Source organism: Empidonax traillii, unplaced genomic scaffold (genome assembly GCF_003031625.1).
Source record: "Empidonax traillii isolate 1590-97213 ecotype Southwest subspecies unplaced genomic scaffold, ASM303162v1 scaffold72:size2462915, whole genome shotgun sequence".
Taxonomy (NCBI): Eukaryota; Metazoa; Chordata; class Aves; order Passeriformes; family Tyrannidae; genus Empidonax; species Empidonax traillii.
In genome coordinates, this window is record NW_020955265.1 from 2329684 (window position 1) to 2355630 (window position 25947).

At 35.9% G+C, this 25947-nt stretch overlaps 2 protein-coding genes across 7 annotated transcripts in view; one reads left to right on the forward strand and one right to left on the reverse strand.

The window, feature by feature from the left end:
- Window positions 1-25947, forward strand: part of AKAP7 (A-kinase anchoring protein 7) — an 88512-nt gene that overhangs the window by 7565 nt on the left and 55000 nt on the right. For all 5 annotated transcript variants that reach the window (XM_027880601.1, XM_027880597.1, XM_027880598.1 and 2 more), the window contains exons 4-6: window positions 4715-4851; window positions 8722-8876; window positions 18925-19037. In XM_027880601.1, coding sequence (XP_027736402.1) covers window positions 4715-4851; window positions 8722-8876; window positions 18925-19037 — 405 coding nt within the window. The remainder of the gene's footprint in view (window positions 1-4714; window positions 4852-8721; window positions 8877-18924; window positions 19038-25947) is intronic.
- MSH5 (mutS homolog 5) lies at window positions 20483-25941 on the reverse strand. Of its 2 annotated transcripts, none has more exons than XM_027880596.1 (2): window positions 22996-25941; window positions 20483-21113 (listed from the first exon to the last, which is right to left on the reverse strand). In XM_027880596.1, exon 1 carries the CDS (start codon window positions 25432-25434, stop codon window positions 22999-23001), a length of 2436 nt encoding a protein of 811 aa, XP_027736397.1. In that variant the 5' UTR covers window positions 25435-25941; the 3' UTR covers window positions 20483-21113; window positions 22996-22998. The 2 variants fall into 2 exon arrangements, with proteins under 2 accessions (XP_027736397.1, XP_027736396.1); XM_027880595.1 differs by having other exon boundaries at window positions 20483-21118.

A 25947-nucleotide genomic window follows, 5' to 3' on the forward strand; every position in this document is an offset into this window, starting at 1 on the left:
TCTTTGTTATACTAATTTGATATAACCAGAATTACTTTGTTTATAAAAAGAACAGTGTTTGATATTGCACCAAACAATTTTTTTCAGGGATTTTTAAAGGAACATTAGCAGCCTATTCAAAGAGTAACTTAAGGTAATATTTTTGTGAATAAAATTGCTTATCTGGAAAAGACTGGAGGAAAAATATTTATCTTTGTATTCAGTTTGTCAGTCTTATGGATATCACATTATCTTGACTAAAGCTGTCTGAAAGTTCCCTCTGTACTGTTACAGTATTGCTGATTTTGTTTTTCACTTAGAATAAGGAAGAGAAACATTCCTTTTTAATTTAATAAAAAAGTCTCTAGCAATATTTTTAGCTTTCCTTATAGATAGGAACTTATATTTGGATCAATTGCTCTTTTAGTGTTGCAGTTTATGGCTTAATATTTTCTAGTAAAATTGATCATCTTATTTAAAATTCAAACAACTATTGTTTTAGTGAGATGTTGTTCAAATGGATTCAAGAAGAGCAGAGAACTCTTTAGGAAAATGTATTTTCTTGCAGTTAGCACGAGTCATCTCATTTAAGCAGTAAATGAGAATGATTTTTTTTTTTTTATAGGCTATGTGTTATCTCTGGTACGTCTTTGATACCTTTTGTGTCTGAAACAAGGAAAGTAGGCGCAATATGTTTAAAAAGTTGAACCCAGCAGTTTAACGTCATTTACAAATTTAGCTGGTTTTTTTTTTTTTTTTTTAAGAACGGGAGCTATCTCGGGTGAATTTTGAATTGTCCTACATCTGTACTGTCTGTTCTTTAAGAATGTAAAAGAAGATTAAGAGAATATGAAATGAAATGAAAATAGACCAAAGTAGGTTTGAAAGTTACAGTGCAGTCTTTGGTTCTTCAAAACTTACTATGTGAAGAAAAGATTGTAAGGGCTGGGTTTGTAGGATTCAGGATACCCTGATACAAATATTGTGGGATATCTTTTGTACCATCTTATTCTGAAATATCTTTTCTGTCTGTTCCATGACTTAACAAGTGCAAGAATAATGTAGGGGTTATATAATCTGATAATTGAGAATTCCTGCTCATGATTGTTATGTTCAGAGGCTGATTGGAGAGGTCTTAACTGTGCATGCTTTTTTATATGTCATGTATTTTAGTAATGTATAATTTACAGAGGTAAAGAAACAACTCTCTAAATTAAATCTCAGAGCATTTGGAAATTCCAGGACTTTGCTAGAAGGTTTTGTTTTTACTTGCTTTGGAGGTAGAGTTGTAAAAAGTACGCGTTGAAATTTGCATAGGCAACATCAGCCAAAATTTAGACACCTGGTTCCTTTATAGCCAGAGGGAATCTGGCAATTGCTGGTAGTTATTTCAGTTAGTAATGGGAGACTTTTATTTTTTTGAAAATCTGATTTTGTTCCAGTGAAGTATTTTAGGCATTAGTACTCTTCCTTCATGTTTTATGTAGTAATATAAGGTTTACACAGAGAGACATTATGTAAAAAGGATATTTCTTAAACATTTAATAAACTGTTCCTCTTGGAAATTGAACAGTTTCCTTGTTTTAATTTAATTATGTTTTTGAATCTTCAGAAATAAAAGGTGTTGTTTCATTAATTTTGAATTTATATTGAACTTTGCATTATTACTTGTGCAAAAATAGTTAAATAGACAATGATCATTGTATCTTTTTCTGTTCATTTGTTGATTTGGGTTTTTTTTAAGTCATGACTTACATGGTGTGTTATCACTTGGTAGGTTAGCCTTCCCAGGTTCTCCACTCTTGATTATAATTATAATTGATTTGTTAAACCTTTAAAACTCAGAGTCTTTATATTTACTTATTAGTGGTATCCTTGCTCTAAGCAAAACTGTGTTATTCTATCAGTCTTCAGAATAACATATTTCAAGTAATGGGAGAGGGGACTTTGAAATCAGTATTTGAGGCCTTTTTTTTGAGCATTTAAAAAAAAATTCGGGGGGGGGCACTGATATAATCTACCTTCCAACATTTAATTAAGTTAGGAAATCTTAAGTAAAAATAGTCAGCATGATAGCAGTTGAAGTGTAACATAAAACTTTGTAAGGTAATGTAAATAACAGGTTTAAGAGCAATTTAAAGTTTTTATTTATGCAGTGGGTCATAACAGCATTGGAAGAGTCCTAGTTTGCTTAATTAAAATTCAGTACACTCAAATGTTAATTGCACCTTAGGTTTATTGGAGAAAACAAAACAAATCTGAAGTTATAATATGCATTGTGATGGCACCTCTGTTGTGTTACATTTTGATCAGATAACTTCTGAGAAAACACCTTAAAAAGAAATATCTGAAATTCAGAAAAATGTACTTGAATTTTATTTTTTTTTTTTCTTTCAAAATAGTGTTGATTATGCAGAGCACTGTGACTCAGCCAGATAGAGAGAGAACATGCTCAGTCTTCTTATTTTACTTATATCCAAAAGGCAAGTTTTTTCATACTTTCTTCATGGGTTCAGAAATAGCTTCTCTCTGGAACTGCTGACTGGCCATCTTTGGACTTAACCCTGTTCCAAAGCCACGTTATTCATTAGGTTTTTAGCTTGGTCTTCTAATGGAGTTTATACAGGTGTGAGCCTGTCCACTGGGTTTTTGTGGGTTTTGAGCCTGCTGTGGGTTTTCAACCTGTTGTCCAGTTTTGAAAAATTGACACCTCAGAGGTACTAATTTCCTGTAGCGTTTTGTGCAATTGCTGCTTGCATAAAAGAGCAAGCCTTCAAAGAACATGCTTGTGTGGAAGACTCAAGTGTGTGTGTGGCAATTGCCTGTTGTTCTAGACCTGCCAGCTGACAAATGAGTCTCTGCGTGTTTGTCAGTCAGTCAACCCCTTGTAGATGGAGATGAGCCAGCATGAGTTGCTTCTTGCCCAAGCTAGAACTGAATTATATGAGGGAGCTGCAGGTAGTTTAGGACAAGAGCAGGAAGGGATCTGGAAATACATCTGAAGGAAACTATATGGATGGTGGGGTATTGGCTGCTAATCTAAATGCTGAATAACACTGATCTCTTTCAGAGCTAGGATGGTTTTTACTGCAATGAGAACACAATTCCACATCTGTCTTCTGTATCTTTTCTTTTGCCAGCTCACAGGAGCAAATGAAATTTAGAAGCAGTAGCTGAAAATAGAATAAAAGTGTAATTAATACCATAATCTATTTAGTTTTTTAATTTACTTTATAAACTGAAATAATTATTCAGTCATTACATCGTAATTAGTGGGGATTCCACTTACCAGTTCTTTGCCTAAATGTTGGTTAAATTTCTCCTATATCTGAGACAATAGAAGTGCTGTTTATCCAGGATAAGGTCAATTCTGACATATGAAGGAAGATTGTCATAGTAAAATACGATTTATGATAAAATGTTGGTGGAATTTTCTTCGTATGTCTTACACTGTCTAAGACACTTATGGTTTTGTAGATGCCATATCACCTTTTCGGGCAAGTGGCTTTTATGTTCTCTCCTCTACCCTACCCTCCCTAGCATTGGTTCCTTTGAGTTATAATTTAGTTATATTTTTATTACACTACTAGGTATCTAATGCACATTAGGTAAAAACTCCTGCATGGCAAAACTCATCTTAAGAAATTTGGTCAGAAAAATACTGAACACTTCCATTAGATTGTGGTTTTTTTCCAGGAAATTTACGTGTTCCTTACAATTAACAGAGCTACCAAAATATCTCAAGCCTTTTTCTTTTTATTTTTAACCTGAGAGCTACTTGTGTTGATTTTATAGAAGTCAGCATGTACAGTACATTTGTATCTTGTAAATAAAGATTTCTTATAAATAAACAACACCTGGTTTCTTTTAAAGAAACAACAAAAAAATCAAATGGAAGTTTTCTACATGCTTGTTTTAGACTTTATACACCAAAACTGATTTGTCTGTAATGTCTTTGCTTACTGTGCTTTAAGAAATAACTCATTTTGTTAGATGGTCAATATTATTGGATTTGATTTAATTTTCACTAGCATTTTCAAGAATTGTTGCAGGGTTTTGGTATTTTGTTTTTTAAATCACTGCAATACAACTCGCATAATGTCAAGCACAGTAAATATTTTGGATACAATATATAGAGTATATATAAGCATATAAATAATTTTCAGTGAAGAAAATGTAATTCCCATTTTAAAGAGAAAGACTGACAGTGTTAGAGCTGAATACATTTTGTATGGAAATTTGTTAAAATACGTTTGAAGAGTATATAAATTATATCAGTTATTGGACAGAATAATCAGAATTGCAAATTGAATATCACTACAAGGCATGTACTGAATATTCCTTTTTTGTTTGTGCCTGATCCTGCAAAGATCTCTTTGTTTTTCCAGTCACTTTTCTGCACATATCAACACACAAGCTTAGCAAAGTGGGCAGAGAAATTCCTTGAAGAAGGGTAGTGTAAAACTGGATAATCCTTATCTCCTTCGGTAATTTATCATACTTATGGAAGGAAACTCCTATTAAGATGTGATGGGCAGTGTCCAGTCCCTCTATTCGTGCCCAGTTGGGGTTCACTCAGGTCAATTAGCACATCTTTGTCAGAGGATAAAACTTTCTTCTGCTAGAATGGTTTTTACATAAACGTTTGGTTTCAGTTTGTCTGTTTTCTTGTTCACTTGCATGATGGGATACAGTAATTATAGTGGCTAACTGTTGTTTCTGTCTTTCTTCCCAGATTACTGTCAGTATTCAGGCTGTCCAAGATGCAATAATACAAAAGGATCAAAGGCTTTCCAAAGCAATGGTTCGCTCTGGCTCGTTGCATGTCACCATGTTAGTGATGCATTTATCCAATGAAGAAGAAATTAGCACGTAGGTATTTAGTGTTAAATTAAGTATATATTAGTATTTTTTCTGGATGTGTTCATAAAATGACTAGAAGGGTTAACTGATGCTTTTTTTTTTTTTTTTTCCAAATGCAACCCTAAATTACAGTGTTATTGAACATTTAATTCATGTTGGTTTTAAAATGCTGATCTTAATATTAGCCATTTTCATAACTTATGGTATGTCATGGGCCCTGAACAAAGTTTTCATTTTTCCCTTGCATTTTTCTTCCTGTGTGCTGAACTCGGCATGCACAAATTCCATGTTTGCTAAAGTAATTATTTTAATTGATATAGGGGACACTTAACACACTCACATGGGAATTAAAAATCTATTGAAGTGCAGATTACTCATAAGGAAGTGAAAATCCAAAATAGAATGTGGGGGCCATTTAGAAGTCAAAGGCATGCTTACGATAAGTAGGAGTATTCTGGCTAAAAACATTTGACACCCCTGAAATTATGAAAGATTAATATATCAAAATCAGTTATCCTACTTGTTTCTCATGCTTGCTTTCTCATCCTTGAATGCGATATCCTTGAGGCCTCTACTCTCCTACCTCTCCTGCAAAGATGCAAATCTGTCAGCATCTTCATCCCCAAGAGTCTGATGTAAAGGGAGAAAAACACCCAGGAACAGAGACTAGAAAGGCAAACAAAGGATACTAGATCTGATGCATTCCCTCCCCTCTCCACATGCCTTTTGTTTCCAGAAGGAAGCACACAAACTTCCTCCTGCCTGGTTCATGAGCAAACTGTGATAGCACCTGAAAACCACCAACTGTTTGTGTGAGATTTTATTTTGAAAGAGTTTGAAGTACGAACTTCTTAAAAAATGAATGCGAAAACGTATCTCAAAGGCAAGTATGCCTCCTCACAAGTACTTTTTAGAGTCCAAAACTGTATACCAAAACAAATATTTTCAAACTCTGTCTTCTGCTACTCTTTGAGCTCCTTCTCAGCTTTCACTGTCTGACTGCCATTGAAGTACTGACTTACAGAGTTCTTCTCTGCCTCTCCTAGCAGAACTCTACAGTCCAGGCACTAAGGACTGTCCTCTAGTCAGCAGCAGCTTCCAAAGAGATTGACCCCTTCCCTGGCCAGATGCCTCCTATAGGTTTCTAGCTCAGCTATCTTCAGGTATTGCAGATTGCATGTTCTTTTGTATGAGATTCCTTTTTATTATAATAACTGAGGGTTTTTGTCTAATCTTTTGGGAGAACTCAAAGAGTAAAAAGCTGACTTTTGCTTTCTTTGCTCCACCAATTTTTGATACCAGATTAATGGAAAGAAACGAAGATCCAGCCTGGCAAAAGAACTTGTGTGTAATGTAGAGGGAAAATAATCTCTCAAACAAAGTGTAGCTAGTCAACCAGGCATCTCAGAGTTCACAGATCCTTAGGTTTGGATCCATTAAGTTACTTAGATATCTACAGTTTTTCAACTGTGTTTGCACAATAGTGCCTCTGTCTATACAGAAATGAAATGTGTTGAATGCTATTTGAAGTCAAAATGCGTGATAAGAATGTGCTAAACATAACATTCAATTCGGCACAAAGCCCTTTGTATGGTATTTTAGTACATACAGCTTTCACCCTGAAAAATGGAATATCTGTATTCTAGGCCGTTCTTTCTAAGGGAATCCAGACCTGCAGTTCCCATGCGAGCTTCCTAACGATTGACTGCGGTCTAACCTCCATGAATACACTTTACATCTCTTTTTGTAGGACTGTATGAAATCAAGAATGTGAGATTTTGAAACTAGACAGAAAGCAAGCAAGCAAGAGTCATGACAACACTCCCTTCGAGCATAGGAGTCCTAATCCATGCTAACTGTATAGTCAGGTGCTAGAAATCAGGATGCCTGCCTTTGCAGTAAATATGAGATTATCATGCCAAGTTTTTCTTGCTTGTTTTCTGTCAAACACTTCATGAATCTCACCTTTTCTTTACAAATAAGAGAGCTGAAAGAATTTAGTTTGGCTTTTTTTGCCAGATTGCATTCTCTACCAAGTAATCAAAATTAACAACTCAGAAATTTCTAAAAAGAAACTACATGAATTTTAAATGCTATAATATTTAAATTGCAACAATAGAGAAAGAAAACAAGCACTGCTCCTATAATTCTAGTTTTTATTTACTGGTAATATGTTGTTTAATTATTTTCTTTATTTCCTTTTTACACTTTGAATCAAAATGCCTGTAACTTTTTGATATCTCTATGGGTTAGTTGCACTGAGTGTAACTACTAGTTGGCATTGTAAATACTACTGCTTGGTATGGAATAACAAGAAAATAACACTGCTGTGTTTTTTTCTGTTGACTTCAGTGGAACTGTTTCTCCTTGTGCATTTTTCTTAAAAAGCAATTGTTAGACATTATCAAGTGATTGATAGAATACAGAACCCAAGATAGAGTGAGATGATAACTATTTTTCCAAATACTTTAGCATTTGTAAGATTATATATAAAAGAAAAAGTAGAACTAAATCTTCAGTGCCACAGTGCTATACTGAAAACATAGTGCACTGTTTGAATTGATCTTTCATAGAGCTTGAGCTCGTCAGTGAATTCAGCAGCCAACCCTACAGTATGGAAATATAAATCTTCCTTCAGCTGAGGAACAGAGCTTTCTATGACTCTTTGTGTACCAGTTCTTATATGTACAAAATCTAGAGATGGGTTTTAGATATGTGCATGATTCACAGCTTGAAAGCCCACTGCAAGCTTTGTATTTGAAATATCTGTTCTTCAGCTTCATGTTGTTAAATAAATCTATACGTGATTATGTGTGCAATAATCTGACAGGCTTAACCAGTATTAGATGGTGTTTTGGAAAGATCTTGACATGTAGCACATAGGGAAGATGCAGGAACAGGCTTGTCCAATGGTGATAAAAGGTAGGTAAGTGACAGAGACTATGCTCAAGGTAAAATGTCACTGCCAAGGAACAAGTAATGGCATCGTTGTTTAAAGTGGTTATACAGGAGCTAAAATGCTTCTAGATTGTAGATTAAAGCTCTGTAAAAAGACCACAAGAGGACTCTTATCAATCAAGGATATTTTGTCATATAAGCAACCTCAATGTCTTTCTTAATCTGGCCTCGGTTTCAATTAATGCACAGTTCTCATCGAGAGTTCATTTAGTTAAACACAATGAAAACATGTGTAAAGCTGCTTGTAACTGTACAGGCTTAAATAATATAATGTAACCTACTGTAGAAATCATGATTATGGCTTTCATCCAGCTAGGACAGAAAAAGTAAAATTACCTCATTTGAACATTTTAAACCTATTACTGCCATCTAGCGTTTATAAAGTTTGCATCGGTTTAGGGAAAAGACTGAATTCGGTTTTGTTGAGTAGAGTTAAAAACTGTGAGCATGTGAGGGATCTTTTAGAAAATACTAAGAATGTGTATGTGTTTTTTGTTTAGCAATTGACTTAAGTTCAGGTCAAAACAACTATTTCATGTAATTATGTAATTGTACATACACTGGAAGTGGCTAATTAAAATGATTATTAAAAGGTTACCAGGTTTGTACCTGTCACTTTACTTATTGTGGCCATGCCTCAATTCTTACAGAAAGTAAGCATAAATTTACATAGTACAGTTCTCAACTAGCTTAATTGTAGTTTCCATATAATTTTACCATTATATATGTAGTGTCATTGGTCGCAGGTTTGATCCTCACATGGGCCATTCACTTAAGGGTTGGACTTGATGATCCTTGTGAGTCTCTTAGAAAATAAATTGATACTAAAAAAAACTTTGTTATATTTTTTGATATGATGATTAATGGCAATGTTAACAGTATAAATATATTTGACGTAGATATTTTCTTTCCTCTTGACAGAGCAGTTGATGCTCTTTCAGACAGCAAGGTCTTTGTAGAAGATCTCCTGAGAGGAAAAAGAGTGCATTTGTCTTTTCAAGGAATTGATCACTTCAAAAATCAAGTTGGATTTGTGAAGTTAGCAGAAAACACAACTATACTTATGGAAATAGCAGGTACAATTTGTCAATTTAGTTTAAATACTTTAAAGACTTTTAGATAAATGAGAATGGAGCACAAAGACAAGTTTAGTCAATAATAATTTTACAATTGTTAAAGGCTACATAATGAATTTTGTAGCATACTTGGCTTAGTTCAAAAGAATATCAATGAATGGCAGACAGTACTGTTCTCTGATATCTTTTTATTTAGCATATGTAAAAACCATGGTACAAATTTGTAGATGGGATGTAAAGACTCCATGCTACCTTGTTTTGGCCCAATTTTTTTATTTGCTTATGAGTCTATACTTAAACAATGCTGTTTACAGATATTTAATAAAAATTCTCAGAGAACAGTAGTGTCTGTAGTTCATTGGTGTCCTTTAAAACTATCCCGGCAATTCCAACTATTCCTTGGAAAGACTCCTTAAAAGAGTTTTTCAGTATTGATGAATTATCTTTTGTGCTCTGAGGAATGTGAGGTCACACCATTTTTTAATAGTGCAATAACCCATATAGGACATTTTGCGGAGTAGCAAGGACTGCTGCTGTGGCACTACCTCTTTGCAGTCCAATGCAGAGGAAAAATGAAAAAAGTATTTATTAATACAGTGTTTTCTGTAGCAATTCATTAGTTTAATTTATGAAGTGCTGTTGGAAAACATTTAGTATTTTTAAACTTACATTTTAAAGTAAAGTTGAAAGTTTCAACTTACCAAATTGCTTATGCTGTTATTGGGCAATGCTTTATTATTTTATGCAGTGCTTGATACGGAAATATTTCTAATGTTCAGTATGGTAGAAACTGAACAGAGGCTTCAGTGGTCAATTAATCCCATGCTTACCTCAAAGATTGAATCTACCAAGTATTTCTTCAGTTATTGGATTATATGCTTCCTCATCCTTGTCTTTGTGTTTAGATTTCTTTCAAAGGTGACAGAATGGTATCTGTCCTGTTTTATAAACAGTTACTTAATTAATAAACTGTATTCCCTTTCAGTACCTCTTGTGAGAATAGGTGAATGGTTTCTGTTAGTGACAGTAACCTTTGATTTTGAGAAGTTAATAGTTAAGAACTTCAAAATTAATTAAGTTGGTAAACATGGAGAGCCAAATACTTTTTTAACTATAGAAAATGAAGGAATTTGTTATGAGTGATTTTTGACACAGATTAGTGAACCAGGTTTTGGTCAGAATTAGACATGTAGAGATGAGATCAGAGGTTGACCGTTTGACAAACGTTCCTAGTAGACAAATTCATAGTACAATTGAATTTGGCAAACAAGCAAACCTGTATTTTCTTCGTGAAGCATAACTACTGATACTCACTGGTGAGCTTCTTTGTATAAGCTTTCTTTGCTTATATTAGAACTACATCTGTATTTTATTACCTTCTCCTAATACTTCTGTTTATTAAAAATGTTTCTTACATCAGTGCTTACATTTTCCAACATAATGGATAGTTTCTTGACTTTAGGCCTGTTCTTCTGTGTGTACACTTATACAGTGATGTTTGTTTTATCTGAATTTAGTTCCGAAACAGGGTATGGAGATGAACTTTACCAGAATAAAATGTTAAAATAAATGAAAATGTTTAACATGTATGACTTCACTTTTAACATTTCTTGGAGATTGTCATAAATGTAACTTTTGAATTGCTACTGATTTCAGAGTATCTTTTTGTGCCTTCTTGAAATGCTAATATTCCTTCTCTAGAGGTAACCTATAATTCATGAAAGTAAATTCAGTTTTTGTATTGATGGTTGTGCCAGAAAAAAAGTAATTTAGCTCTGTAATTATGTAACACTGAAAAAGTATTATTTCAATTACATATGAAATCAGTGGAAAGGCCAGGTATGACTAAGAAAAAAATTAGTACATTAAGTAGCTTCTATGTACATCTTTATTATATTAAATTGCAAAGAATTTTATGTAAAAATAATGATCAAAATAAGTAATTTATTAATACACAGATGTCCTTCAGGGCAGTGCAGTTTGGAATATGAAATAATACTAAACAAAAAAATCCATGTGAACTCCTCAGAACTGATTAGGTAAACAAGAGCGTTCTTGGGATTCTCCCCCTTCTCCAAGCATGTCACATGTGTAATTCCTTTAATGCAAGAGTACAGGTACTGAGCTAATTGCAAGACAGTTTAATTTGCATGCAATGTTTACAAAACATTAGCAGACAACTCTCTAAGGGCCAAACCTACTGCAGGTGTTGCCTTCTGCTGAAAAGACCACATACTTTCTGGGCTGTACTTGACACATACATATACCTTCTAATGTAAAGAATTATATTAGCAGAAATGTGCCATAGAGTTTTTCTTTAATACATTTCATATATTATTTCAAAACAGGCTGTATGTCAAAGCATTTCTGTTCTGTGGATAGTAACCTGAATACACAATTTTAGAGAGAAGGCTACAAGAGAGAATATTGGAAACTCTGGGCTGCTATTGTCAGGATCTGTGTGAAGATTGCTATCAGCTCTCAGTATATACTGCTGTGAGGCTATATATGTTTTACAGAATTACCTTTCACAAGTTTATTCTGGTTCCTAGTCCAGCTTGCCTGTGTTATAACTTGTGTCCCTTGAAAACTGCTATTTTAAAGCTGATACTGGCAGAAAGAAAGAAAAAAAACACCAGCGTTGCCTGCAGGATGCTAATCATTCTGTTGTTGATCACAGAACAGTAAAAAGAGATCACTTATGCATCTGGTTTGATTTTTTACAAAACCTCAGTTTAGTTTGTTAAAGAATTACTGTTTTGCTACTTAAAGAGTATGTATAGTTTCTGCTATGCTCTAAGGTGAATTTTGACTTCATACGTTATTTTGTGTTGTACATGAATGTTGAAGGAGAAATACTGATAACACAGGCAATAGAAAATACATTAAGTTAAATTAGCTGCTTGTAGGAGCCCATCTAGTTCCATAAATTATATGGGAAATCGTTCAGTAGTAATAATATCTGAATGTGGTAAGAGCATGGCTGCTAATACCAATGTAAGTCTAAGTTTGCCAGAGACAAAAGTACAGGAAAAGGAGAGCTAATATGAGTTAAAAGACATTAGCATAATTTAAATACCTACCATTAATAGTGCTAAAGTGTACTGACAGAAGTTTGAGGAATATTTTAATCGCTCTTTGTCCAAGTCTCTTTAGAAATCCTGAGCTATCAGTGACATAGACTCTTACAGGGCTTTTAAAAAAATTCTTGATTTCCTTAATTTAGTGCTTTGCTACACAACAGAATATTTGAAGGACTGTTGTGGTTTGATTCCAGCTGTCAGCTAAGCCACACACAGCCACTTGCTCATGCTCCCCCGGTGGGATGGGGGAGAGAATCTGAATAGTAAAAGTGAGAAAATTCATGGGTTGAGATAAAGACAGTTTATTAGTTAAAGCAAAAGCCGCTTACTAAAGCAATAAACCAAGGAATTAATTCACCAATTCCTATGTACACGCAGGTGTTCAGCCATCCCCAGGAAAGCAGGGCTCTGTCATGCATTATGGTGACTTGGGAAGACAAATGCCATTCCTCTGAACGTCTCCCCCCTTCCTCCTTCTTCCCCCAGCTCTATAAATGCTGAGTATGATGTCATATGGTATGGAATATTCTGTTGTTCAGCTGGGGTCAGCTGCCCTGGCTGTGTCCCCTCCCAGCTCCTGGCTGTGTCCCCTCCCAGCTCCTTGTGCTGGGGTGGGGTGAGAAGCAGAAAAGGCCTTGTCTCTGTGCAGGTGCTGCTCAGCAGTAACTGAAATATCCCTGTGTTATCAACCCTCTGTTCAGCACAAATCCAAAACACAGTCCCATACTAGCTACTGTGAAGAAAATTAACTTTACCCCAGCTAAAACCAGCACAAATACTAAGTGAATTTGGAAAAAGTAATGAGTTGTTTGGCTTCAATATTCATTTTGATAATTATATTGTAAATGCTATTTGAAGCTGATAGAAGTGGATAATTGAACCATGTTTTTTATCTGCAGGATTTGCAGATTTTGATTTTATGGATTAATGATGCATGTTATTGTCTGACCATGAGAGGGAGCTTGTATTTCATGAACAGAAAAGTTACTCTTCTGCTTATACATATAAATATTTAATTTGCTTTTGGTCCTTTGCTTTTATGAAATGTTGATTTGTTGACTTGAATATTTTAATAGTTAGGACTGTACTAAACTGGCATGCAGTACACCTTAGTAATTTCATTGAAATTTAGTTTTATATGAATGACATTTAGTCCTATCTCAATAAATTGATTTCCCAACAGTCCACAATAGAGAGAGAAACGGAAAGTGAGTCATACTGCCCCTCTTCTTCTCTAGGTACATTACAGCTTTCCTCGAGCATAAGCTTACACTGCCACCATACCAAAGCAATCTGACCCCTTCTGTTGTGCTGAGGAACTGTGCAGCCACACGGTGAATTCAGCTGTGGTTAAATTGACATTTTTATCTTTGCCAGCTAATTTTTAACCTGTTCACTTTCCCAGTGCATTTTACTGCGTTGCTACATGATTGTCAGCACAAAAGACAGGAGCAGTGGCAGGCAGGGGGCTGGAGAGGAAGAGTGTATTTTGACAAGGATGGTACTTCATGAGCTTCCTTTAAGATTGCAAAACTGCACATTTAGCATCTATTTTAGAGTGAATTACATTGCCTGGACTTCAGGCAGCCCAGAGAAATAGTTTAATTCAGTTAATTTAGTTCACTTTAGTTATAGATGGCTGAAGCTAAGATAAATGAATTTTGCCTTTTGTCAGTTATTCTTAAGTCATTTCACATGATGAAAAAATTGGGAACTCAAAGCTATTGTAGTTTTCCATTAAAACAATTGATTTGTACAAAGTGAACAAAAAGCTGCTAGTCCAAATTGCTAACAGTTACATTGAAAATGTACTGCTGTGACAGGTTTTCTTCTCATCCATGTGCCATTAGTTATAGTTCCTAATAATGTGTGTAGCAGAACTTTACTGGGCTGTGTAGAAACTTGATTCATCCACAGCAAGAAGAGAAGCATGCTCCAAAATTGGAAGTGGCAGTGTTCTGCAGTCTCAAGAATATTATTATGTCATTAAATACCTACATACTGTATTCTGTGTTTAATATAACTGGCAGAAAAAAATCCTAAGGATTCTTTTCTTGATTTCATTACAAGAGCCAAGGCACCTCTCTGCTGATAGTACTTGCTTACATAAAGGACTGGTTCCAACAGACATAAGCATCATTCATGCCTTTTGCTTCCTGCATGCAACCTTTTCTAATTCAGCTTTGCGTTACATGACAGTTTTCTTTGTTTTAGGCCCCATGAGTAGACAAATGCCAACAACAGGAGCAAACATTTTAGTGAAAATGAACGCTCACTATTCCTTAGTATAAAACCAGTTAGTTTTATGAGTTTGTACTTCCAGTGGGTAATAGTTATTAAATACAGTTTGCTCTGGAGCCTGACATTTGATCAGCTGCATGAGAACATTAAGTGCTGTGCTCTTGCCAAATCTCCTAGCTTACCTTTTTTGTGTATCACATGCCAAACAGAAGAGCATAAAGCAGTAGGCTGGGACAGGGACCTGGCTTTGGCACACTGGATTGCAGTGCCTTTCCCACTCTTTGACTCTACTGCTCTTCACCCATAATCTTAAGATTTTGATTAGGACTGTGGAAGGAGTCAAAAAATTTTTTTTCAGTTTGCTAAGAAAAATGTGATTTGACTATATATTGGTATTTTCAGCAAGATACCAGAAGGGCAGACACAAGAATAAAGGTTTATTAGAAGGGAAGTCAAGGTAGCAGGAATAAGTAGAGGATCTGTTTGTAAGACAAGGAGAAAGTAAATCTTGGAGGAGATTTTTGCATTTACTGATCCAATGAATGAGCACATCTTTCTCCTAGATACGTGTGTGGCGATGGAGAGAAACAGAACAACCTGCACATACTCCTGGTGTGTGTCTGAAGTAACAGTGTAGCTCGCTGATATATGATAGTGATATGGTAGAGTGACAGCTCACTGTAGAAAAGCATAACTAATATATAACCAAGTAGTAGTGGAAGAACTATTGGGAAATTTGCTTTACTCTGGTTTACCTTTTGGCACATGTCTTAAAAAAACCTAAGAACTTAATAATTTTAATATGGTTTAAACTGGTAGTTATAACTGTAAGTTATCTATGCTCAGATTTTCTTCAGTTCCAAGCGTAAAGTTGAAAAAATTTTCAATGAAGAGACAGAATACTGTTTCTAAATTTTAAGGCTTTTAATTGAAGGAACATAGTTTAGAAAGCAGAAATTAAGAGTCTGGAAGAAAACATACATACATAGCGATTTTCCATACCTAATGAAATCTTGGAATAGAAGATGGCCCTTTCTATTACGGAATATGGCTCAACATGCAATTTTTCTTTGAATCATTCTGTATTGATCTAGCTGTTGAATTTTTGAGCCTTTCCAGTATATAGTAGTTCTGAGTAAGCTTCATATGTCACATTTCCATTCTAATTGTGGGGAAAGAGTTGTCTAATGGATTCAGCTGCATCCAGTATAAGAGAGGCAGATTACATTCAGTAATTTTGGCATTTTAAAAATAAGGTACAAAATGCTATTGTAGAGTACTTCAAAGTGCATGAAAGATAGTCTGGAAACTGTCCAAAAATTTGTTCCAGGAAGTCACTGAGATTGTAAAAATAGCTTTAACATTTCTAGGGTATACTTTGAAGCTGCAAACATTGGTCAGCCTGAGGCTAATAAAGGAAAACTGATCTTGTTTGATTTGTCAGTCTAGGTAATAATGATAATGTCTGGAGGAAAGACGGGAGGTCCTCATTTGTTAAGACCCATGAACATGGCCTGTCTGTGTTTCTCGTCAATGGCCTCTAATTAATTTCAGTTCAGGCAATACCCATCATAAACTTTTAACTTTTGTGTATTTGCTGTACTACAAATCCACTTTTATGCTGTCCCACAAGCCTGGAACTTTGTCTTGCCTACAGCATCCATGTGTCCTTCCCAGTTTGTTTTTTTTTTTTAATCCCTTCTTGTAGCCACTTCTTCAAAGAGCTGAGTGGATATTAATAACATTACATTATCTTTTAACCTTCCTGCGCTCTCTGGAAAACATTCTCTTTGTTTATTTTTTCCCCTCAATCTATTCAGATTTCTGTCTATTTTCATTAGCTTTGAAGAAGATTGTGCTAATTATATTTGTAAGTCACCTTAACCAGTAAAGTGTCATGGTTTCCATACATGTTGAATTCTGAAAAACTGGGGCTATCTGTAGTACCAGCAAATGTGCCAAATGTCTTGAGCCTGTGATGTTTAATACGTCTGTGCCCTGGCAAAGCTGTGAGAGAAGTTTGATGACCACAAAAACGGCCACACATACGTAAATCTGTTGAATTTAAAACTGCAGTCTCTCTCTGAAGTTGTTTTCTCTCCTCTGACTCAGCTTTTCAATATGTTTTTTTCTTGGTAAGAATTACCAGGTACAAAAGAAAGAAGAATTTGGAAAGATAAATAGAGCAGATATCCAGATACCGAACAAAGCTATTTAGCACAAAAGGAAGATGCTCAGGCCTCAGGGTTGCTCTTCAGCAGTGTAAAGTGTAGGTGCCCAGCTGTCCCACCCAATGTCCCACACATTCACAGTGTCATATGGTCAACCTGCCCTGTTGAGAACCCTGGGCTTACAGTCCTGTGATCAGATGCACATTGGCAAACCTCTGGTCTAATACTAAACTCTTTCTGGAGTCAGGAGAGGACACCCATAGAGATGCAAATCTTCACCAGTGCAGATCCTGACTGCAGAGTGGGAGATAAGACTGCATGGCATAAGATGTGATGGCAGAAAAAAACTGGAGGTTTTAGAGGGGAAAAAAAGACTATGCACAAGACTGAGTCAGAATATCACAGGGCAGTGTAAACCTGGTTTTGATAAGACTTGCCCTTTGTTGGAACATCAAAGTCAATAGGTCCTCAAATGATGCAGTTCGGAGAACCAAGCACAGGAACCAGAAAATGGCTTTGTTACAGATAATTTCAGTTTTAAGTAACTGTAACATTTTATTAACTTTCTAACATCAGAAAATAAGCAGGCTGTTGGATGCATGGAAATACACGCACACCATAACTAAATCGACTTATTTGAACTTCCATATCTCATTTTGAAAAAGCAGCAAACGTGTATTTGTATTCTTCTGCTTTGATATGTTAATCCATTATTCAGCAGCATTTGGATGCACAACTGCGCAGTAGCTTAGTGGGGATTCAGTATAAATTTAGAAATGTTTCCTGCAGACAAAATTCAAAATAATAGAAGTGGGTAGGCTGTACTTGTCTATAGATACACAGCTATAGCCATAGGTATATAGTTGCCTATAGCTACAGATATATAGCTGTATAGATTTAAATAGACAGATCTATTTATCTATATAGCAGTTATGCTTGTATTTACATACATGGGATGGGAGAGAGAGAGAGAATATGGGCACAAACTGAAACAGAGGAGGGTCCCTCTGACCATTATGAAACATTTTTTCACTGTGAGGGTGACCAAGCACTAGCACACGTTGCCCATGGTGGTTGTGGAGTCCCCATCCCTGGAGATACTATGTCCAAACATAGTCCTGGACAGCCTGTTCTAGGTGGCCCTGCTTGAGCTGGGAGGTTGGTCCAGATGACCTGAGGAAGTCCTTTCCCACCTCAACCATTATGTTATTTTCAGCATTCACCATAGTAATAGGATCCCTATTGCCATTGTGTAAAAATTACACAGGTTTTAATCAGGTGGTCCTTTCAGTGTCCTGTGAGTTAGAGCAAGAAGTTGGACTAATTTGTTTTTGTAAAATGCATCAGCATCTTACAGGTGGGAAGTGAAGGCTGAAAGTTTTCAAGTGGGCCTGCTTAAGAGATGGCATTTGGTTCATTGATTTCTTTGGCTTCTTTGGAAATTCCAACTTTTGCATAGACTGTGGAGCCTGAGATTATAAATCAGAGGAAGCAGAGAAAGAGAAGAATTTTGATTTCCAGGTCCCAAGTGAATACTCTGAGCTTCTTCTAGAACTTTTATGTTGCCAAGTAATGCATAAACTTGTAAAATCTCCTCTTAAATGTGATTTCAAAGCAGCTCATTTAAATAAGCAAAAAATTGTAAGAGTAAGAACTCTGGAATGAACATGTTACAGGAGTGTGAACTGGCAGACTTATGCTAGATAGCTTTATGTGCCTATATTCTTCTTCCTTGGACCTTCCCTAATTTTTTTTAAGCCAGCTGGGCTTAAAACAGCACAGCCAGTGTAATGCTGTTTCTTTCAGGTGGGAGAATAAAACACTGTTGAACTAGCAAGCCCAAAAATAATACACTTAAATGAAAATACACAGTTATGGTAAGCGTTGATTAAATTTATGTGATAGGATTATTTTTCCTGTTTTAATTTCGGTTTGATAGCTAGACCTACGGCAAATGAAAAATTGGAAGTTGTATTTGCAAAGAGAAAAAATTTTTTTTTCAGTTCTTCTGTGTTCAGTAATAGAAATTTTCTACTTAACGGTATTATTTTTGTCACAGGTTTAGTCAATTTTATCTAAACCTGTTTTCAAAATTGTTACAGAAATTTTTCACATGCAGTATTTTTGCTGAAGGCAACATGGAACATAATTCAAGAGTTATACTGAAATTTATTTCCAAGAAATTAAACATTATATTGGGAAATAAATAGTAAAGTACATCAGTGTTGTAAAACTACTTTGTCTTGGACTGTAGACAGATCAAAGTGTACATTAAAAATAAGAAATTAGTTTAGAAGGCAATAGTGAAGCTTAAAAACCCAAATTTTGCGTTAACTGCAAATGTAAGACCATTTTCACATGAAATAATATATACCTTTGAAAAAATGATATGTACCTTTGAAGTTAATTAGAAATCTTCTTGCCTTTTAGTATTCATCATCTTGTTTCTTCCATGTGAAGCAACTGTGACTCAAATTGCAAAGTTGAAAGCAGAGTTTTAAGGATTCTATTAGGTAATATCTTTGTACCTCTACACTCTTCTCCCCCCCCTAGAGACTATGAAGAAGATATTTCAAGAAAAGGGGATCTTGGCAGGAGAAGAAAGAGCTTTTCGACCCCATCTGACCTTCATGAAGTTGTCAAAATCAACAGAGCTACGTAAGCAGGTGAGCTCACATTTCACGTAGATCAGCAGCAATCTAGAAAGTTTAATTTGGAGATGCACAAAGGTGCTGCTTGTGCTGTAGCATCATACTTTCTACTTTGTAACCAGCTGAAGAGGTAAGACTTCAAAAATACTTATTTAGGAAAAATAATGTAGTGCATCTACTATATAAAGATTAGTCCTGTACTGTAAGTTATCACTCTTGATATTCTCAGTACATTAATATCACAGTCTGTTTTCTGTTGTGAAATTAGGCAAGACCAAAGGCTAAAAGTACTTGTTAAAGATTAGAGGACTCTAATTAGGGTGTAGTTTGTACAAATGTTGTTTATTTGCAAAGTTTTGTTTCTATATAGGAGAAAACAAGCAAGTAAACAGTGAAATTTCTGTTTAGATTATGCATAATAGGTAGACTGTCATTTCCCTCTACTGAGTATGCTTTGGTGAATTTCAGAGTGGCGAGGAAACACATCTTCTATATTCTCTCTTGCAGGCAGTTATTTCTTGCTTATTTATTAGCTTTTTTTGGACAAAATACAGAAATACATGAATGTAGATTATAACTGTCATAAAAATATATAGAAGCAATACCAGTGTAGCTGTTTTTTATTGCATACTAATTTAACTATAATACTGTATTTTATTATCTAACATAAGGTATATCTCCATAAATTTTTTTTGTTGACATTGTGCAGAATGTTTTATGTGATCCTTTACCATTGTCTAGGAAAATAAATTTCAGAAAAAATATTTTAAATAGGAATTAAATTACATAATATTTAATATTAAGTAGTAGTCTGAAATCAGTAGGCAGAAGGCAACGAGATTTCAGATACATAAGAAATTTCAAGGGCACACATACTTGCTCTAAAACAGAAATAAGAACTTATCCACAGGAAGCAGGTGGCATATTATAGATATTAAATTTGTAGGCTCACATAAGCTTTTGGTTGTATTAACAGTTTTTTAAAAAGCACTAATTTTAAAAATCCACAGCTCTTCTAGAATATCAGCGGTTCAGTAATTTCACTGTTTAGTTTAAACATCAAAGACAGTCAGGGTGGGGTTTTTGCCATTCTGTTTTCTGGTTGTTTTTTTGGCTGGTTCTTTGTTTCATTTATATTTATCTACCTTCCATGAAATATTGGCCAGGATGCGTACTTTCTGTGTTATGATACTCAGTGCTGCTGACAGAACCAGGTCAATGTCATTCCAAATCATCTTCCTTAGCCCTCTATAATGCTGGATAATGCGTATGGTATTCTAAAGATATACTGCATAGAAAGATACTATGTATTAAAAATCTGTAAATTTTTCTCTGTCAATTTAGTGTCAGGCATAAACATTAATCTTTACTATAATTTTTTGTTTCATTGAGTACATGCATTTAGTTATATAATTTCATGCATTTACTGAAAGCAGTAAATACAAATATGAAACATTTGTATTTTGAGATTATACAAGAATATGAAAAGCAAGGAAGGGGGAATGAATGAAAATTACATGTGAAAGCATATGAAAGACCAAATAGTAGTAAAGTGGTTCAGTACAGTTCTCAACTATATAGCTTTATAACTGTTAGTTTTAAATGTAAGTTTCCTTATTGGAAGCAATATTCTTCTAAGTCACTCTCCTTACAATGACATCTAAATTCCACCAAATTTATCTTTTTTGGGGAAAAAAACCACCTGTTTTTAAAACTCTAATACAGCTTTTGGCTGTTTGAAATGCATTTATTCTGAAAAGATTTTAACTTCCCTAGAGTTAAAAATATATTTACAAAACAAGGAGTTTGAGAATTCAGAACTAGGAAAGATCTCAAGAAATAAGCTTTTCACTTTGAAGGCACAGCATTAAGCTAGAAATGGTAAATGCAAAAAGCTTGGAAACAGGTTATTAATAAAGGATAAATGCATAAAATAAAGTTGAGCTACCTGGTTTACTGTACCCCTCTCAGCTTCTTAGATTAAATGACTTATCTACCTACTCAGAAGTGGGAGCAACCCATTCTTCATGCTTAGTTGGACATTCCTGAGATCAGATGTGCCACTGAAAGCTTCCCAAAATCAGCTTCTAGCTGTCCTTGTGGAAGGAGATAAAGAGATATAATTTACTTGCACATGTTTAGCTATTTCCAGAATTATTTGAATGATAAGAATCTTGGGTTAGTATCATTATCTTCTATGCAAAGAACCTAATGAAACACAATGAAAGAAGTAACTGGAGTTTTGCACTTGAACATAACATTTCTATTTCTGCTTCCCTCACTTGCCTGTTAAGTTGCTGCAGGTCAGTCACAACCCCTCTGTTTTTCATTTGTCCAGATTCCTGTTTATTTCAGGGTGTGCTGTGAGGCACACTTCATAAATGCTGTATGATGTTTGGAGGTCCTTTGATACCTAGTGCTGCCAGAACTGCAAACACTGTTAAATGAATTTCATAAGTAGAAGATGACTGACAGCTAAATTGGTCTGATGGCATCTGCTTAATTAGTACAGAGTATATACTTAGCCTAGACAGTGGCTGACAACAAAAAACGCAAAAAATATAATTTATGAATCTTTAGTATATTATATTCTTTTCTATGGTGTACTTTTAGAATGCTGTATGCACAGATAGTAAAAGAGAATATATTAGTGAGAAAACACTTGTGAGCATTCTACAAGGCCTGATTCACCGTTACCGTTCAACTTCAATGGTAACATCATTGAAGTTGCTAGGTATTATTTTACAGACAGTATTACTGTGAGTGCACTGGAAACAGCATTAAATGCATGATTCAGTAAGTTATTATTGTATTTTTTAATGTAAATTATGTTAAACTTTTGTCACTTTCCAGTTTCGTACAGAAATAACGTAAGGTGCTTATTTTGTAGTAATAAGTTTTCTTCACCACCAAGGAGGAAATTACATACTAAACCAAACTCAAAGCAGTGTCTCCAGCTTCAAAAATTTTTGATGTGTGCTCACATTCATCTTTTTGCTATCTTCAGCTAGACATACTTGATAACACGCTTAAGACTTATAATTATGAAGGGAATTAATTTTTTGTCATGTAAATTTTCTCATAGTTTATGTGACATTAATATTTTTGTCTTCTTGAAATCACATATAGCTGTGTGTCTGCTGATGTTTTTATTAACTATAATATAAGCAGTTAGAGCAAGTATGGGCAGACAATAAGCTGTCACTTCTTATTTACATGAGGAATGTCACCTCACTGCAGGAAAGGTTATTACTTCAATAGTAGATATGTTCTTGGGTCATTAATCTGTTTAATATATTTTTCTTGCATGTGCATACATTCAGTACTGTGTTCAATAAAGATCTGCCTGACAAGAGAAGTGAAAGAGAATCCTCCCTTCTGATACTTTATCTCTAATGTTAAGTTTTAGTTTATACTTAGAATAGAAAATGCGAATTTCTCTCTTACGTTCCTAGATTTATAATTTTGAATTTATTTATATCTATGTGGTGTAGACACACAGTTGTGTCATGCAGGACCTTAGAAAAGAGAGTGATTTTCAGGAAAACCAAAGCATATCTCAGTTCCTGGTGATTCTGACCTCCAGCATTCTTTTTATAATAATTGCTGGGATCTCTGGCATTTTGAACAGAAATGCTTGTATAAGAAAAGCCACTGAGCTCATTAAATCCCTCTGTATTTTCATTTATCAGCCTCTTTGTCAGTGGTTTGTATTGTGACAACTGTTACTTGCTGTTACGAGAGTCAGAGGCACATATTTATTTGGAATCTTTGATGCTGATCCTAAAATGCTGAAATAATCACTTTGGCACAACACAAAACAATAAAGCCTTTTGTTTTTACAGTCTTCTAAGACTTTACTACAGACAGTTTGTTAAAAGCTCAATGTACTGTGATAGCGAGCATTCTTTAAATTACCAAACTTTCCTACTGAACATAGGGGATAAGGTGCAATCTGTGCATTTACACATACCTGTTAAAGGACTGAGGCTGCAGAAGGTAGCACCTCCTTACTCATGAACTCTTCCAAGTCCACATGGGGATCATCAAGGTCTAGGCAAAGAAACTTTTCTACAACAGACTTGCATTTTTCCATCCGATCTCCTTTTGAAGGATGATCAAGACATTTGATAGGTTTTCCGTTGCGAATCAGTTCTGATATTTCCACTCCTCTTTCAATAATTTTGGCGGGCATTCCTGCTAATGCTGCAATGTTGGCAGCATGACTAACAGTGGACATGCCCTCTTTGATCTGATAGAAAAATATCAACTCATCTCCATCTTGGTGGGTCTCCATGGTCAGATACTCCAGAAGAGGTGTGTCAGGCAGGAGTTCTAGCTGCATTAAACTGTGAAAATTAGTGGAGACGAAGACCTGTGGACACTGCGTTCCTTGTCTGATCCAGTACCTCAGGACAGCAGCCAGAAGGGACAGGCCATCCATTGTGTTTGTCCCTTTACCAAACTCATCAATAAGTACCAGGGACCTCTCTGTGGCATTGTTTATGGCCTTGGCAACCTGGTTAAGATCAATCATGAAAGTGGAGAGCCCTACAGAAACCGATTCCCTACTGTGGATTCTTGTGTAAATGCCATCAATTACTCCAATCTCTGCCTCTGCTGCAGGGACATAACTGCCAATTAGAGCCATAAATACTATAAGACCTACTTGCTTTAAGTAAACACTCTTTCCAGATGAGTTGGGCCCTGTGATGATCTTTATTCGCCTGGTAGCCTCACCACTGTTCACTGGATTGGCAACGAAAGTCTTTGCACATAGTTCCATGAGTGGATGTCTTCCGTCCTTGATGTGGAAGCCGTGGCGGTGAGTAAAGTGAGGTCGGCAGTAGGCGTTCTCCCGGGCCATCGCTGCCAAAGCTAGGAGCACATCCAGGTGTGCAGTGTACTCAATCACACTGTTAAGGACTTCAGACTTCTCCAAGATCTTTGTCTGCAGCTGGTGCATGATAAGTGTTTCCTGGTCTCTGACCTCAGAGTGCAAGTCACCCAGCAGGCTGTCCAGCTCCTTAGTCCGAGCACTTCTGTAGTGCAGTTTTTCATCTGACAGGAACATGAAGTCCAGGCCTTCAATTTCGAAGTCACTCTTATCCACCATATTTGGTAGCCGTGGAATGGTGAGAAGGAACCCAATCAAAGGAATGTAGATCACACAGCAGGAAGGAATATGGTCATCCAAAATCTCCAGTTCTTTTCGTGCCACTTCTGTAAGGAAGTCTGGCAGTCCCATCAGCTTTCGTTTCTTCTCATCCACAGTGGCATCCACATTGGGTCTAACAGTGAAGCGGTTCTGTGAGAGGCTGTCTTCAAAGTCTACCACTTTGCTGATTAGATTAGCAATGTAGTGCAGATCATCAGTGAAGACACGTGAAATAGTCTGAAAAAGTTCAATAGTGCTGGGCAGAGAACGACACGTGTCTCTAAGGCACACTGCGTTGTACGCTGTTTTATAGAGTGCTTGCCAGTCACTAACTTTTGTGTTGGAAAGAGTCATTCTTTTTAGAATAAGAGGCACATTTTTAATATTCTTGAGGCAGTTTTGAAGAGTGAGGACTGTTTCATGGTTCTGAGCCATCAGGAAGAAGTTGATAACATCTAGCCGTTTGTTCAGCTCTGTCAAGTTCCGGGTAGGTCGCGTGAGCCACAGCCTCAGAAGTTTTTCTCCCCATTTGCATCTGCAGCGGTTTAAAATTCCATATAAGCTGAATCCTTCTTTTAGTCCACTGGACAGCTTGTACACAGAAGGATGGATATCACTTTTAAATATCTGCAGGACACAGTAAGTGTCTTGGTCCATATTCACAGTATCTGACAGCACAAATTTTTTAAAGGCCAAAATAGGAACTGCTACACTGCTGTCTTCAAGCTCAACTCCAACCCTTCTCCTGTCTAGAAACTTAAGGAGGCCCCCTAAGGCTCGAATCATAAGTGGACTTTCAAAAGGGATGATTGAGGACAAGTAGAGAATTTTCTCCGTTGCAGTCATATGAGATGGAATAAATGGAAATTGCCTAGATAGGATCCGTTGCTTGCTGACTTCTAGACCAAAATCTACATTAGGAAACAGGACAATTTCTGGTTTTCCAGTGTCTTTATCACCAGCAGTAGCTTTTAGGTTGGTCAGGAATTTGGCAATATTCTGGTCCTGTTTTGCACTCGTCACTATGCATTGAGGATTAAGTTCACCAGTCACTTTTTGCAGTAGCTTGAGGTCTTCATTATCAGGCATCTCAGGCATGAAGTAGACTGAGCAATCTTCTGTATCATAATAAGTAATTGCCAGCTGCCCTGCATACCACAAAACAGACATGTGTGTCTCAGAGCCCTCTTGGTCCTCTTGTTCGGGCCCAAGCAGTGGTAGCGAAGTGTGGCTTGTGGCTGATGTGGCACTCATTCTGTTGACAAGAGATATTTTTATTCACAACTCATCCAGAAGACCCTGAGAAGTAACTGTAATTGACAACAACAGGTTAACAATCACTCTTCCAACTCTGGAGAAACTAAGAATCTACCAGGCGTTAACAGCAAATGTTCAAGTGGAAAGATGCAGCCAGCATCTGAAAAGATACAGCTGCCATCTGCTTCCAAGCAAGGTGTAACAGAGCAAACTACCAGCAATGCTGGATTTACAGTTTTTCTTTGGATCCTTTATATTTTTTAAGGATGTATGTATGCCCTAATACCCATAAATACAGTCATGTACATGGGTATGTATATCCATGTACAGAATCATCCTCCCCCAGAGGTATGGGACATACACATGTGCTCAACTCCTCACAGCAGTGCAGCCCATAACCTGGCCATCATTTCAGGGTCCCAGCCCGGTATTTGTGTAGCACCATCACACAGTACCAGTTTCTATACAAGTACATAAGGGATCACCCATATTAATCCCCTGTCACCACCC